This window comes from Neolamprologus multifasciatus, chromosome 7 (assembly GCF_963576455.1).
Source record: "Neolamprologus multifasciatus chromosome 7, fNeoMul1.2, whole genome shotgun sequence".
Classification (NCBI taxonomy): Eukaryota; Metazoa; Chordata; class Actinopteri; order Cichliformes; family Cichlidae; genus Neolamprologus; species Neolamprologus multifasciatus.
The window spans coordinates 41,921,338-41,936,240 of NC_140445.1; the positions used below are offsets into that span (position 1 = coordinate 41,921,338).

The window sequence follows — 14,903 nt, forward strand, 5'->3', positions numbered from 1 at the left end:
AAATATCACTGTGTGTGTCTCCTATATGATATATTTAACTGACTATTTTTATTGTGACAACCAATGATTTGTACAAGAAAATAATTACTTTTCACAATGTTGCCCAAACTTTTGCATCCCACTGTATTAGTATGTTTTGTCATTAGTATAATATGAAATAAATTCTACTTGTGTCAAGTCGGGTGCCAATATTTGCTGTGTAGTAGAACAGAGACATTTTGTCATTATAAATGTTTATTTGAAAAAATATAAATTCATTAACAAAAACATTTATCATAAATATATGAAATTTAACTATTTACAGAGAGACAGGAATAAAAAGGACCCAGCTTGGAGTGGAAGAGCCTCAGGGAGAAGGAGGAGAAAAATAAGAACATTGTTTCTGCCCTGGAGAGCTGCTGCCTCATCAGAAAACTACTGATCATTAGGGTCCAATGTTTCCAAATTTAACACAGCTGTGCTGTTTTCAAAAGCTAATTTATAAATTTGAAATTTCACGAATTCTCGTGTCTGAGGCGGCATGCTCTCCAGAACAGGAACAAGGCCGAGGAGGAAATGTTCAGTTGGAGACGGGCGTGGCCTCTTTAGGGACTCCAGGATGGCCAGCTCCACCGCCGATGGACCGTCCTGGGACCCGTCCCTCGCCCGCCTTCGAGCTGTCCTCCTCTGTGGGCCTGTAAAACACAGCACAAAACAACACAAAGTAATGAGAAGGCTGCTACTAGATTTTCATTTTCAAAATTGAAAAAAACATGATATAAACAGATTGGTTGTAGATATTTAGTAAAGGTGATCACAAGGGAATTCAAGCAAGTAAAAAGCTGTCAGTGCTTGATGTTCATACCTGTGGGTGCAGCAGCAGGAGCTGAGGGACCAAGGACTGGGGAGCCAGGAGAAGAGACAGGGGTGGACTCTGCTGCATGATTACTTGACTCTATGAAGACAATATTAAATGTTAACAGGTTGAAGACAATAGTCATAGAGAATATTATATTATTATATACTTATATACTTATTATATACAGTGGTCTCTCATTTATTGCAGCACATGAACAGTAGTCACAGTTCTCACAAGTTGATTCTCAAAGTGAAAACCTTTGTCGATTTTAAAACGTAAAAGTATTATGCCGCGCTTTTTCTCCGTCTGCGGCGCCACTTTTGTGCGCCTTTTTTGCTCCTGGTGCAGGTGTCTATTTCCGAATGAGGGTCATAGTTATGAGTGTTTTTGTGCTGTTTTTTTCTATTGGACGTGATGGTTATCAAAACCAAACATGATAAGTTTGGCAAGCGCAGGAGACACGACACGGAGGAGATTTGTCATTTGGGCTGCAGAATGCAATGCGCATTGTTGAAAGCTGTACGGTGCCATAAAAAAAAAATCAGCGAAAAGGCGAGGCAGTGACGGATGAACAGCGGGACTACTGTATACTGTTTATTAATAAACAAAATATGTTCCTGTATGACAACACGCATAAATTAACTGCCTACATTAACTCTATGTAAACATACCTTCTGACTGACACTCCCCTGCTGCCTCTTCGGGCTGTCCCTGGTCCTCGGGGGAGAAGTTCTCCACGGTCCGCACCATATTACCGCTAGTCTCCCGCGGGGTGAGGAAGGGGTCCAGAAACCCCATGACCGCGAAGAACTTCCATTTTCTCCCCGATCCTGCTGCAGACCCACTCCTCTTCTCCTTCTCTGTCTTCTTCTCCTTATTATAAGTGTCCCTGAGGCTCTTCCACTTTCTCCTGCAGATGTCCTCTGAATAAACGCATTATCTTGTTAGCGGAAAGGTATTTGTACATCAGTGGGAAAATAGCGGGACAGTAGGCGGGCTTGCTAGCTTTTGCGCGGGTTCATCGGGTCAGTCTGAAAATTAAAAAGAAGAAGGAATGAACTTACCAGGTTGCCCGATCTCCTCACTTATGTGCCTCCAAGCTAGGTCCTTTTTATTCCTGTCTCGGTAGAAGTAGTAGCTAGCATCATATAGCTCCGGGTGATTAGCCACGGCACTGATTAGCTTTTCCTCCATACTGAATGAAGAATGAAGGGCTTTGGCTGGATCTGCCTTCCGAATTTTCGCGGGACCCACAATCGCGCGTCATCGCGCTTTTCCATTGACTTTACATGTAAACCTGACGCTCTATTCGCGTCCATCGCGTTCGGTGTGAACACACCGTTGTCTAAGTGACTTATATATTACGTTTAACCTGAGTAGCGAAAGTCCGCGGTGATCTGAAAATTATGTGCTGGGAGTTGTGCCGTTCTCGGCCGCATCAGTAACCCTCGAGCTCCTGGCTAGCTATCGAGCTGGTCGGTAGCAGACGTCTCCGAAAACATCGAATGACTTTTGAAAATATGCAATATCTTGATAAACCGAGCAGACATTTGATGTTTACACAGCTACTTTTTCGCCTGAAAATATGTTAAAAGTTTATTTTGTGACCCAGAAAGATTAGTATGAGTAATTTTAAAACATAGTAGCGGCCGCCATTGTTGGAAACTGGAGTTTGGCTGGGCCGCGCTATGAATTCTGGGATATGGTAGGCCACGAAGGACACACCCGACCCATCCTTCAAATTTGGGGAAAAGGAGGACGCATTTGTCGGCTGCATTCGGAGGAGTCTACGAATTTGGACAGCCTTCGGCGCGTCGCTGTGACGTAATCGGTCTACAAATGCAGCCTCAGGAGGATGCAGCCCATGAATTTGGACACGACCAATGATACACTCAGGGAAAGTACGACACTGAATGGCCCGCACAGTTTATTAGTTCCATTCCTGAAGCAATGCCCAGCTCCGTCTACATGCGGCTCCAACCTTGTGTATGCTTTCATTTATTTTTTCTGGGGGTTTTGGCAGCATGTTCATATTTCTAACTTGCATAATTTTTAAAAAGTTAAAGTTTTGTTTTGTTTTTAGTTTATTTAATCTGGAATAATATTCCTGTGTTTTCATATTTTGTGGAGTTTATATACTGCTGGGCGGGTGCTATGATGTTATTGATGTTGAACCTGTTTTATCTTATTTTATTTATAAGGTTAGTTATTAGAGTTGCCAACCGTCCTGTAAAAAACGGAATTGTCTCGTATTCAGAGAAAATATTGCGCGTTTTTCGTATTGAGGTGAAAAGGACCACAGTTTGTCCCGGACTTCAGCTACAATGAAAAAGACACAAAGCTGGAGTTATTCTGTCTTTGCTGCACAGCTGCCTCTTCTTCTCTCATTCTCTCCCCTCCCTCTCCTGTTTCTACTTCAATCATGAAACTGATCAGTGATCAGCTGATTTTGCCAGTATTTTCCCACATTTTCTAGATACTGTACCAGTACTCTGTGTAAAATGCCATTAAAAAGTCAATTAAGTTTTATTCTTTCTCACCTGTCTTTCTATCTCCTTTCACTTTTTAAAGGTTGCCATGTTAGAAAAAATATTTTGCCCTGCCATGCTGTTTATTGATGTGGCAAATGAATGGTTTATGTGTCTGTGAAGGTTCTCAGTCATCCAGGTCATCGTAGTCAAAGGAGCTTGCAAAGAAAAGCGTCTGGACTTCTTTAAGTTACTTGAAGACGTTTCACCTCTCATCCGAGAAGCTTCTTCAGTTCTAAGGTCAAATGGTGGAGAGTCCCAGATATAAACCTAGTGGGAGTGTCCCCCCACAGAGGGACAAAAGGACCCCCTGATGATCCTCTAATCGCCTGAGCCAAGGTGTGAAACTGGGTGTGGGTCCCAATTAGCCAGAGTTTCGGGTGAGCTCATTGTGAAACCTGGCCCCACCTTATCATGCGAATTCCTGAGGTCAGATGGCCCAAGATGTAAGTGGGCGTTAAGGTGTCTGGGGAGTGTCACGGATTCAAATATTGGGGATGGATACAAGAGGAAAAACCAAATTAACAACACTGGTCCGGCCGGGTTGAGTCAAACGACGATTTAATGAACACGCGTGGGAGATGGACACCATACAGCAGACAGCATCAGATCTCAAAATGGTGGAGCATTGATCAAACTCTTATAGCCTCTAGTGGCCCCCACCTAATCATAAAAGCCTAAACATTCACATTCTTTCTCTCACACAGCGCCTAAGCTACAACCTTGGCTCCCTGTTTATCTGCTCCTGCTGAGATGGGGCAGTATGCTCTGTTCTCTTCTAATCAGACAAATAAGGCGATGACTTTCTCCGAACAGTATTTCTTATAACTCAGCAGTATAATGCATCATAAAACAATATCATTCATTCACAATAAATCAGCAGTCTAATGTAATGCAAATCAGTTTAACAAATGTAATAGTTATCACCTTCTTCTAATTCAGGAGAATAATGCAAACTAAAACTACATAGTAATTCACAATCTTTAATTAGGGGTCTAACATGGCATAAAATAATATTATAATCCAACAGGAGGGATCTCAAAACTGGATTATAGATGGCAGAGAGTTGGTGTCGTAAACCACCGCCTCTGTTCAAAGATGGTTGCTCACAGTGGACATAGATGGCTTCTTTCACTCCTCTTTCAAACCATCTGTCCTCTCTGTCCAAAATGTGAACATTGGCATCCTCGAAATGGTTTATGAAAAATATATCTAAATCTGTCATCAGTAATCAGTAATAATCATGTCTCACCTCTAGTCTTCTCTGTCTTAATTTCAGGTTTTCACCATGTGTTCTAGATAGTTTAGGAGGTTAACTCGACCAAGCAGTCTACTTTCGGGTACTGTTTAGAATACCAGAATAGGGAGGATGGTGTAGGTTTAAGTTTATTAGACTGATACATATATACCAACGAGACAGTGTACATCACTGTGACAACAGCGTTTGTTTTCATTCAAAGGCTTTATGGTTTTTCCTATAATACCTGGTGGGCCGGTCTCTAGTCAAAATGCCCGGGCCGATTTTTTGTCCCAGTCCAGCCCTGCATATCGCCCTATTAGAGCACTTCGCTCTCGCTCTGCAGGCCTACTTGTTGTTCCTAGAGTATTTAAAAGTAGAATGGGAGGGAGAGCCTTCAGTTTTCAGGCCCCTCTTCTGTGGAACAAGCTTCCAGTTTGGATTCGGGAGACAGACACTATCTCTACTTTTAAGATTAGGCTTAAAACTTTCCTTTTTGCTAAAGCACATAGTTAGGGCTGGACCAGGTGAACCTGAATCCTCCCTTAGTTATGCTGCAATAGACGTAGGCTGCCGGGGGATTCCCATGATGCATTGAGTTTTTCCTTTCCAGTCACCTTTCTCACTCACTATGTGTTAATAGACTTCTCTGTATTGAATCATATCTGTTATTAACCTCTGTCTCTCTTCCACAGCATGTCTTTTATCCTGTCTTCCTTCTCTCACCCCAACCGGTTGCAGCAGATGGCCGCCCCTCCCTGACCTGGTTCTGCCGGAGGTTTCTTCCTGTTAAAAGGGAGTTTTTCCTTCCCACTGTCGCCAAAGTGCTTGCTCATAGGGGGTCATATGATTGTTGGGCTTTTCTCTGTATCTATGAAGCGCCTTGAGGCGACTTTTGTTGTGATTTGGCGCTATATAAATAAAATTGAATTGAATTGAATTAAAAAGGAGTTTTTCCTAGTGGTGCCGGTTTAGCTCAGTGGGTGAGCAGGTGACCATATGCTGCATGGAGCTTTTCCTTCCTGCTGTTGCCAAGTGCTTGCTCATAAGGGGCCATTTGATTTTTGATGTATTTTTCTCCGTGTTATTAAAGGCTCTGTAACTTACAATATAAAGACCATTGAGGCAAATGTTGGCACAATATAAATAAAATTGAACTGAATAGAATTAAATTCAACTGTTACTTTTGTCATGTCTTCTGAACTAAATGTTGAACTCTCATTGTTGTGAGGAAGTGCAACTTAAGACCAGTGAACATGAAGACTGGGAGAGCGGTTTATCTGATGAGATTGGAGCCACCTAGGTATGCCTATAATCTTTTGCATGCATGTACACGTCTCTGTACATGGTATGTGCAGCACCACATTCTGCTGGCCCCTAGGTTGAAGTCAGAGCGGTTCAGTGACATAAGAAGAGGCAGCAGTAGCTGAGACACCTCAAGAGAATTTGCTGCAACTATTTTTCACTAAAAAAAACCATGCCAATTAAATATATACTGGGCTGGTATTTCTCATCTCTGTGAACTAGACAAAGATTGAGGAATGTAAATTAATTGATGTTAAGGTAAATCCACTTCCAGTGTTCTAATGTGTAATAAGTAGGGAAGGGCACCGGTTCTGCCATAAATGGTAGTAACCAGACCAAAAAGCAGCGCACATTTTGGTGCTTCATTTCGGTGCTTTTTTTTCTTGAGCTGTGATACACTTTAGATTCTAGCCAATCATTTTACGTTTCCGAGGATAGTAGGCGGGCCCAGGTACGTACGTTCTTTTAGAGCAGAGCTACAGATTAAAAATGCCCAAGGCGAAGCGGTCAAAAGTCTGGCTGTACTTCACAGCAAAAGATGCAAACTCAGCAGCCTGCAACAAGTGCTTTAAGCTGATACTGTGATACTGTGCAAAGGAGGTAACACCTCAAATCCGATGAAACACCTGGCGATGTATAGCATTTTGTTAAAAGCCGAGAAATGCGCCGTATTTGATAGCTTGCTGCGAGACCTCACACCGTGCACATCTACTGCGGGTTGGTTGCCTGTTATCGGAGCCGGAGTTAGCAACATCCCCCCAAAACCCGAAGAGGAGAGTCCTGGCCCCTAGCCCTGCCAGTGTAGCAGAAATGATGACGGATGATGATGGCAGCAGCAGCCGTTCTTCTCTGCGTGAGTAGCTTAATGTTGTTCGTGTGTAATTTACGTTGAGTATGCTAACCACGTTATTACATTAATGCAGGTAAGGTGAACTAGCAAACATCATCATAGCTACATGCGGCTGTCTTCTTGTTTCATGGCAGCTACTCCCTTCACCCTGGCCAAAAAAGCTAAAATGACCAAAGAAAAAGTGGAAAACAGTTAAACATGAGAGGTTTTTGGACAAATTTTGTGTTCTCCACTCTTTAAGCACCGGTTTGAGCACCGTTTAAGCACCGGCACCGTTTCAAAAGTACCGGTTTGGTACTGGTATCAGATAAAACCTAAACGATACCCATCCCTAGTAATAAGTGCCAAAAGGACAGTCATCAGACTTTCCCCTCATTATTAGAGAAGGTGCTGCAAGTGCTATTATAAGGGTAAATGACCAAGACGCAGATTTATCTGAGCACTCAAATGTCAAAGCTTTATTTTCTAGTAATATTTATTAAGTAAAGAATATGGATACATAGATTAATATGTTGTGCATCAGAAATACTCTCTCTACTCAGAACTCAGTGACACTGCTTTAATCTCTAATTCATTTTGGATATCTTCTGGTCTCACCATGGGGGCATCAACAGGGCTCCAGATATCGATCACACGCTGTTGTAAAAATAAAAATGACAAACAGACAAAGAGAAAGATGGTCAAAGAGATGTAAAATATAGAAAACGATGTTGATTTCTGGCAGGACAAGCATGAAAACAATGAAGCAGGTGAAGCTCACTGATGAAAACAGTCAGTGATGGCATGAACATGGAAGCAGACTGTGACCCTGGAGGGGAGGGAGATACAGAAATGGGAACCGTATTGCCATCCATTATTAACTGGATGCAATTATGGAAATGGTAAATGGCCTGTATTTGTATAGCGCTTTACTAGTCCCTAAGGACCCCAAAGCGCTTTACACAACCAGTCATCCACCCATTCACACACACATTCACACACTGGTGATGGCAAGCTACATTGTAGCCACAGCCACCCTGGGGCGCACTGACAGAGGCGAGGCTGCCGGACGCCGGGCCCTCTGACCACTGACCTCTGAAGTGTCTTGCCCAAGGACACAACGACGACAAGGCGAACTCCCAACTCTTGAGCCACGATCGCTCAAGAGTTGGGAAAGCATTTATGAAAGCAAATGCTTTCATACTCCTGAAAGAGTATACTTACTGGGGACTCAAGCCAATCTTTAGATTTTAAGTCACACTGTCTTATTGACGAGGACTGAAGCACTGATCTTTCAACTCAATTTTTCAATTCAATGTTATTTATATGCACAACATCAACAGTTGCCTGAACAACACGTTCTCACGCCTAGGGAGTGAGAACGGTCTGGCCTGAAACAACATGCTCTATCTTCTGAGCCAAAGCCACCTGAGAAGGCACTGCTCAGTGAAAGTGTCCAAAATGGCTACAGCATGAAAGCCCAGGCAGTATTTGTCTCAAGCTGGTACTTTGTTGTGCACAAATCCTGTGTTAGATGTCAGATTTTGCATCCAGTTTTGTATTTGTAAAGTTCCATTAATAAGACAAGGGTAGTTTTAAGAGGTAAACCAAAAGTTACACAAAGACATTTCCAAATAAGCCTTCCACATTGTCTGAATGATGCTCTAATTATACTCTTTCAAAAAGCAGCTAAACGTTTTGACAATATGATGTCAAAAAGAGTTGCTAATATTTAATCCTAAAATATCATATGTAAAATTTTAAAAAATGGCAGTTTGATAAAAGAAGTTGATGATAAAGACTTGAGCAGATTTCCAACTGGAAGGCAGGGTTTTCGTAATGTGCCATATATTACACAGAATAATCAGCTATAGCTACACCATTTAGACAGGCCCTGTTGTGCTGTAACTGGCAAAGGAATTGGTTCTTAAACTTTTCTACTCTACCTGAGCACAACAGGGCCAACAAGCACTTGTCTCATTCACCAATTCACACAAACACTTTTTTCTATGCTTTTTCTACACATGTGCTTTCTATCTAACATTCACACTCTAAGGGATGCATTGGGGAGCAACTTGGACTTAGTATCTTGCCCAAGAATATTTAGCATGCAGACCAGAGGAGCCAGGGATTGAACCAGCAACCTTACATGTAGCAGATGATCTACAACCCGAGCCTAACCCCAGCTATAAGCTTTAAATTAGCAGTTTGCATCACAGGGGCTGTGATGGACAAGTTCAGTTTTCAGTGTTAAACTGAGGCACACCATGGCGGCAATAAGTATTGTTTTAAAGCATATTTGTTAATAATTTCTGTCTCTCTTCCACAGCATGTCTTTATCCTGTTTTCCTTCTCTCTCCCCAACCGGCCGCAGCACATGGCCGCCCCTCCCTGAGCCTGGTTCTGCCGGAGGTTTCTTCATGTTAAAAGGGAGTTTTTCCTTCCCACTGTCGCCAAAGTGAATGCTCATTGGGGCTCGCATGATTGTTGGGTTTTTCTCTGTATGTGTTACTGTTGGATCTACCTTACAATATAAAGCGCCTTGAGGCGACTGTTGTTGTGGTTTGGCGCTATATAAATAAAATTTAATTCAATTGTTTATTTTTTAATCATAAAACGTATTTGACATTATACAACAGATTAATGAGTACAGAGGGATCAGAACCAGAACTTGCTTTAGAAGACACCAATTTTTATGACTTCTTGAACATTAAAGTAATCCACTGTCAGTTGTTAATTGTCGTAGGCTGTGGCATCACTGCTTTCAAAGTGATCAATCACACTGGGCCCCTTCTTCTTTTGGGCAAGTCACAATGAATACCTGCACCCATGAAATGAAATGATTTGCTTGTGATTATGCCTTTTTCCTCAAATGTCACTTTGGACAGAGATGTTATCAGAAGGGTTTTTTTTCTTTATTAGTGTCTAGTTTATGTTGAAAGTTTCATAAATATATCGCTGGAAAGAAAAGTCAGAATTGTATCAGTGCTGTTACCTTTCTGAGGGGGCCCTTGCTGAGGCAGATCTTGCTAACAGCCCAGATGGGTGCTACAACCACAGAGGAGAGGGCCATGACCCAGCCCAGATGGTAGGCCCAGTTTGGGTACATGTAGCCTTCGTTGTATGTCAGGGGCTGGTAGTCCAGAAAGAAGCCGACGAAGCAAACCTTTAAGGAAGTAACACAAGAATAAACAGGCAGCACTAATATCATCAAGCATATGAACAGATAGTATAGAAGAACTGTTTCCTTAGCAACCAACATGTGCAACTTTTCATTCAGAAATTACACTGTTTTTAATCATGATTTTTCCTTTACAACTTTTTCTTTTAATTAAATTTTCTTTCGTTTTTAACATGCTACTATACTAGTTGTATGCATGCAGTCACATGGTTCTCCATCTTAAATGTTAAGCCTGAGGACAAGATGACTTTGGGCCACTGAGCAACAGTCAGTCACCATCTTCTGACATCATCTCTGCCTCACGAGTAGCTTGATATTAAGAATGTGACAATTGTAGTTCCTCTCCTGAAAATCTCTGTGTGGTGGTTCTTGATGCTCTGTCACCAGCCCTCTTGGCTGCAATCCTTCCTGTGTTTTGTACACCTTTTCCTAATATACTTTCCCTTTCCAGTCAAATTTCCATGAATACAGCAAACTGTGAACAGCCAGAATTTTTAGCACTGGTCTTCTGGGGTTTACCCTGCTCCGTGTGCTGGACAGAGAGAAACATGCTATACATGCTGTTTGAACACCAATTTACTCAAAGTCAAAATGTAATGTTCTAATATAATGAAATAGTGAGTTCCTGATTTTTATTAGCTATGAGCCCAAATCATCAAAATGAAGCATTCAAGACACAAATGGTCCTTTTTTTGAATGTTACAAGCTGGCTTATCAGTTCCATCATTCTTTGTCTTATCTCCAGGTTTACAGCTGCTGGTGAACAGCAGCTCTTGTGTTGCTTGTGCAGCAAATCCACAAAAAGTCTCACGTGTTCTTTATACAAATTCTACTTAAATTACAAATATAATATTATATTTTGTCTATTACCCTGCAATGTGTTATACACTGAACTGATCTGAAGGCAATCTGTTAGGATGCCTGGGTCGTTGACCCAGGGTTTTGAGTTTATTATATTATTTATCATTTCTAGTCTTTGGTTTCTTTGTTAGAGTTCTTTCTTATGGTTTATGTCTCGGTGTAATCCTCAGTTGCTATATCCCCGTGTCCAGTCAGTGTCTGTGTCTGCCCTGGTCCCACGTCTCTGTTCCCTCTGTTGTAGTGCCTGCCTGTGAGTCTGTGTCTGTAAGCTCAGTCTGTGTTATGTTTCCTGTTTTACTTTGAAAGTCTGTGTCTTATGTAAATGTGTCTGGTTTTGCTTCCTTTGTCTCGTTAGGCCTGATTTGCCCCAGCTGTGTTTCCATCCTGTTACCTATTCCCTGACTGCTCCCTCTGTGTATTTAAGCCCTGTGTTTCTCTGTGTCCGTGTTGCGATCTACCCTTATCTAGCTGTGTGTGTTCTGTCTGCGTAAGTGTATTTTGTATTCCTAGTTTTGTTGCCCCTGTGAGTTCAGCATTAAAGCTGTTTTGAGTTCACGTTCCACCTCTGAGCTTCTGCACATTGGGTCCTCCTACTACCACTCCTGCCTGCACACAGCCTACACTTAACACAATCTATGTTACCGGGATTAAAATTTTCACAATCTAGGTTCCAGCACTAAAAGAAAATCACTACTGGACAATATGTGCCAGTTAGAAACACCACATTTGGACAAACCTCAGACATGATTGTTTTGATAACAATAAAATCTGTAGAAACACCAACCAAACCAAAATTATTTGATTTGCTTTACTCATTTTCACATCACATGCCGACACTTATTGCATAAAACTGCACAGCTGAGGTCCACTGTGGGAGTGCAAATTTTGGCTTCCAGCTATTTATAGCGTTGTTGAGACAACAGAGGGTAGTGCATGAGATTTGTAATCAGTCCCAACTTCTCTGAGACACAAACTAGACATGTTTCCTAAGTTCATCAATGGCACAAAATCAAATTCTTCCTGACTGGCAGTGTTGGGGCCATCTTCATCTTCACAGCTGTTGCCACTAAAACCTTTAAATGAACTACAACTCAAAGCAGCTGAATCTCTGTCTAATGATGTAGCACTGCTCCGTGAACAATGCAAACAGACATACTCCTGGATCACGTTGTCTAGTATACAGGCACTGTGCAATAAACCATGGCTAGATCACCCTTAAAACGACAGGCTTTGCCTTCTGTAACATTTATCCTGAATCAGCTGCAAATAAATGTTTTAATAAGTAGCTTAAAAAATGTCACTCCTGCAAATCTTAACAATGTGTAACTCACCACAGAGATCAGGGGGGTGAAGTAACGCCAGCACAGCTTGAAGAATACCGATGGCCTGTGTCCTGTCATATCTTCAACTACATCGCACATCCGTTCAGCCCCTGAATGACGTACAAAACAATTATTAAACTAAACTTTAATTCTTTAAAACTTTTACAAGTAAGAGCATGTATTGGAATTATGACAGTGAAACTAAAAGTAAATATTTCAAAAAGGATCCCTTTTGCAGTTTTGCTGTATGTTAAAGCAATTGTAGAAAAATGTATTGGTATAACATATTACATTATATTATATGCATTATATTATATTACCTACCAAAGGACTTTATGTACAGTTAGGTCCAAAGGTTTTGGACAGTAACACATTTTTTTATTTTGTGTTTTCCTCTGTAAGTCAAACAAGATGTGATTGAAGAAGTGCAAACTTAATTTAACTAATTTGAATTGACTCTTTAGAATTTGCTGCCATTTGTATACAAAGTCCAGTTACGTTCAAAGGTTCCAAAATACAACCCCCAAGTCCAAAAAAGTTGGAAGTCTGTGTAAAATGGAAAAAAAGAATGCAATGATTTACAAACCTCATAAACCAATTCACAGTCATTCACAGATTTAGCATAATTCCTAACTCTCCCAAAACTGCCCACTGCACTAGAAACAGCCCAGCTACTCATTCAGCATGTTTTCCATTTAGATAGTATCGCACTAGGTAAAATTTCTGAGAGAAGAAAATTCTGTCATGATCCTGGGCCATGTTGGCCCAGCATTCTTAGTTTTCATGTATTCTTGTATTTTGTTCTTCATTTAGGCCATGGTTCCTGGGTTGCTCTGTTAAGTTGTTCCTTATTTGATTTCCCCTTGTGACTTTTACCCCCTGTGTGCCCCTCTGTGTATCTGTGAGCCCTCGTCTCCCCTCCTTGTGTTTCATTCAATGTTTTCCCCAGCCCGTTATGTCTGTGCTCTCTCGCTGCCTGTCTGTCTCTCGTCAGTATGCGTCATGTTGTGTTCACTCCTGCCCTGTCTCGTTACGATTATCTGTGTCAGCTGTGTTCCCCGTGTGCTCCTACTTCCCTCGTTAACCCTCTGTGTATTTATGTCCGCGTCTCCCTCAGTTCTGTGTCGTGTTCTCCCTCATGCTGTGTGTGATTCTCCTTGTTTCCCGGTGCGCTTTATATTTAGTTTTTCCCAGTTTAGTTTTGTATTACTTGTGATCTGTTTTTCCAGCAATAAAGCTGTGCTTTTGAGTTTATCCCCCGTGTCCCCGTGAGTTTGCGTTTGGGTCTAATTCCTGCCTGCCACACAGCTGAAACCATGACAAATTCATTTCGCAGCTTTGGAAATCATCCTGTGATGCTTTCCACTTTGCGCTGTGCAGCTTCGTTGCAACAATTCTCCAAAAAATCATTGTCTTCATTATGTTGAACACTAGACTCTTCTCATTCCTTGAGATTTTTTACACGTGTTGAGGAAGTAACCTTGACTTTTCTCGTTTCCTTCAGTTCCTTGTCAACTTCTCACCTGGTTTTATTGTAACCCCGGAAGATTATATGTTTGCACATAGTCTCTAGTGCACACACAGTCTCTATTAAACCTATTTCATTCTGCCCTGCTAACATTGTGTGTCCTCTCTGACTCCCTGAGTATAAATCTGTGGAGCTGAGGATCTCCTCCTGTGCCCTTTCATTAACTCCCATTATTTACTGTTTAACCAATAGACCTTTAAAAACTGTCTGCTGCTCTTTGCTTCTGCTCACTGGGAATGTTATTTGTCTCATTATCACAAGTACAATAGTAAAGGCTTGATAGCATAAGAGTCTGGGTGCTGAATTAGCCTGCATGCAGTTCAGACCTCTGACTTCATAAAAACATTTGGAGCATCATGAAATGAAAACTAACAAAGAAGGGCCACGACTGTAGAGACGCTACAATCCTCTATCAGCAACATTCCTCTAATAAAAGTGCAGCAGCTGCTCTCCTCAGCTTTATGTTGCTGCTATCAAATTCAAGAAGATTATTTTTCTTAATTTATATTCCTCAGTTTAAACATGTTTTCAGTATTCTGTTGTGAGTTAAATGTGGGCTTATGAGATTTTTAGGTGCAAACTTTCTGGAACACTGTAAATAGAAAGAAACCAAATTCTGTTTCCTCACTTGAAATACTCCATTAGGTCTTTATTGCGAACAACATCAGTTGCTGTTTTTGGGTTTAGATGAGGTTACTAAACCGGCCATTGAGGAATATCCCATTTATTTACCTTGAGAAACTTTTGGGTTGCTCTCTTCGCTCAGTGTTGCAGCATTAGTCTAAATGTGAGCAGAGTACAGCCCTGCAACAGTTCATCCTGCTGCTTCTATCAGGAGTCACATCACCAACAAACACCAGTGACCCACTTCCACTGGCAGCCATACACCTCCTTCCATAACAATGCCTCATGAGTGTTGTTGCCTTGGTTAAATGTTGTGAAAACATTTTTCTTAAAAAAGTTAATACTTCAGGAAACTGTCTGTCAGTTACGCACATTCTTTTGATCCAGTGAAAAAGGGCGACTGTTTATAATACTGGCTATACTTCTTAAACAGTTAATACAGTGCTTTTGTTAACCCCCTTGAGTTAAAGATGAAAATCTGCACTTCAATCACATCTTGATTGCTTGATTTAAAATCCACTACAGTGGAGTACAAAGATGCAATATCACAAAAACTGCATCACTGTTCAAAAATATGTGGTCTTGACTATAACAGGCTCCTTGATGCAGTTCATGAGCCTTTAAAGGTTTGAAATAAGAATTATTAATAA

General features: G+C 41.3%; 2 protein-coding genes across 2 annotated transcripts in view; both read right to left on the minus strand.

The window, feature by feature from the left end:
- Nucleotides 1–216: 216 nt before the first annotated feature.
- LOC146514960 (uncharacterized) lies at nucleotides 217–2,081 on the minus strand. Its single transcript, XM_085167302.1, has 3 exons — nucleotides 1,903–2,081; nucleotides 1,510–1,761; nucleotides 217–934 (listed from the first exon to the last, which is right to left on the minus strand). The coding sequence occupies exons 1-3, from the start codon at nucleotides 2,030–2,032 to the stop codon at nucleotides 825–827; spliced, it is 492 nt and encodes a 163-aa protein (XP_085023428.1). The 5' UTR covers nucleotides 2,033–2,081; the 3' UTR covers nucleotides 217–824.
- A 5,203-nt stretch (nucleotides 2,082–7,284) lies between these two features.
- LOC146514961 (sodium- and chloride-dependent betaine transporter-like) overlaps nucleotides 7,285–14,903 on the minus strand; it is a 33,814-nt gene continuing 26,195 nt past the window's right edge. The window contains exons 12-14 of the mRNA XM_085167303.1: nucleotides 12,111–12,211; nucleotides 9,733–9,903; nucleotides 7,285–7,394 (exon numbers count right to left, since the gene is read on the minus strand). Of these exons, the coding sequence (XP_085023429.1) occupies nucleotides 7,293–7,394; nucleotides 9,733–9,903; nucleotides 12,111–12,211 (374 nt within the window). The 3' untranslated portion in view covers nucleotides 7,285–7,292. The remainder of the gene's footprint in view (nucleotides 7,395–9,732; nucleotides 9,904–12,110; nucleotides 12,212–14,903) is intronic.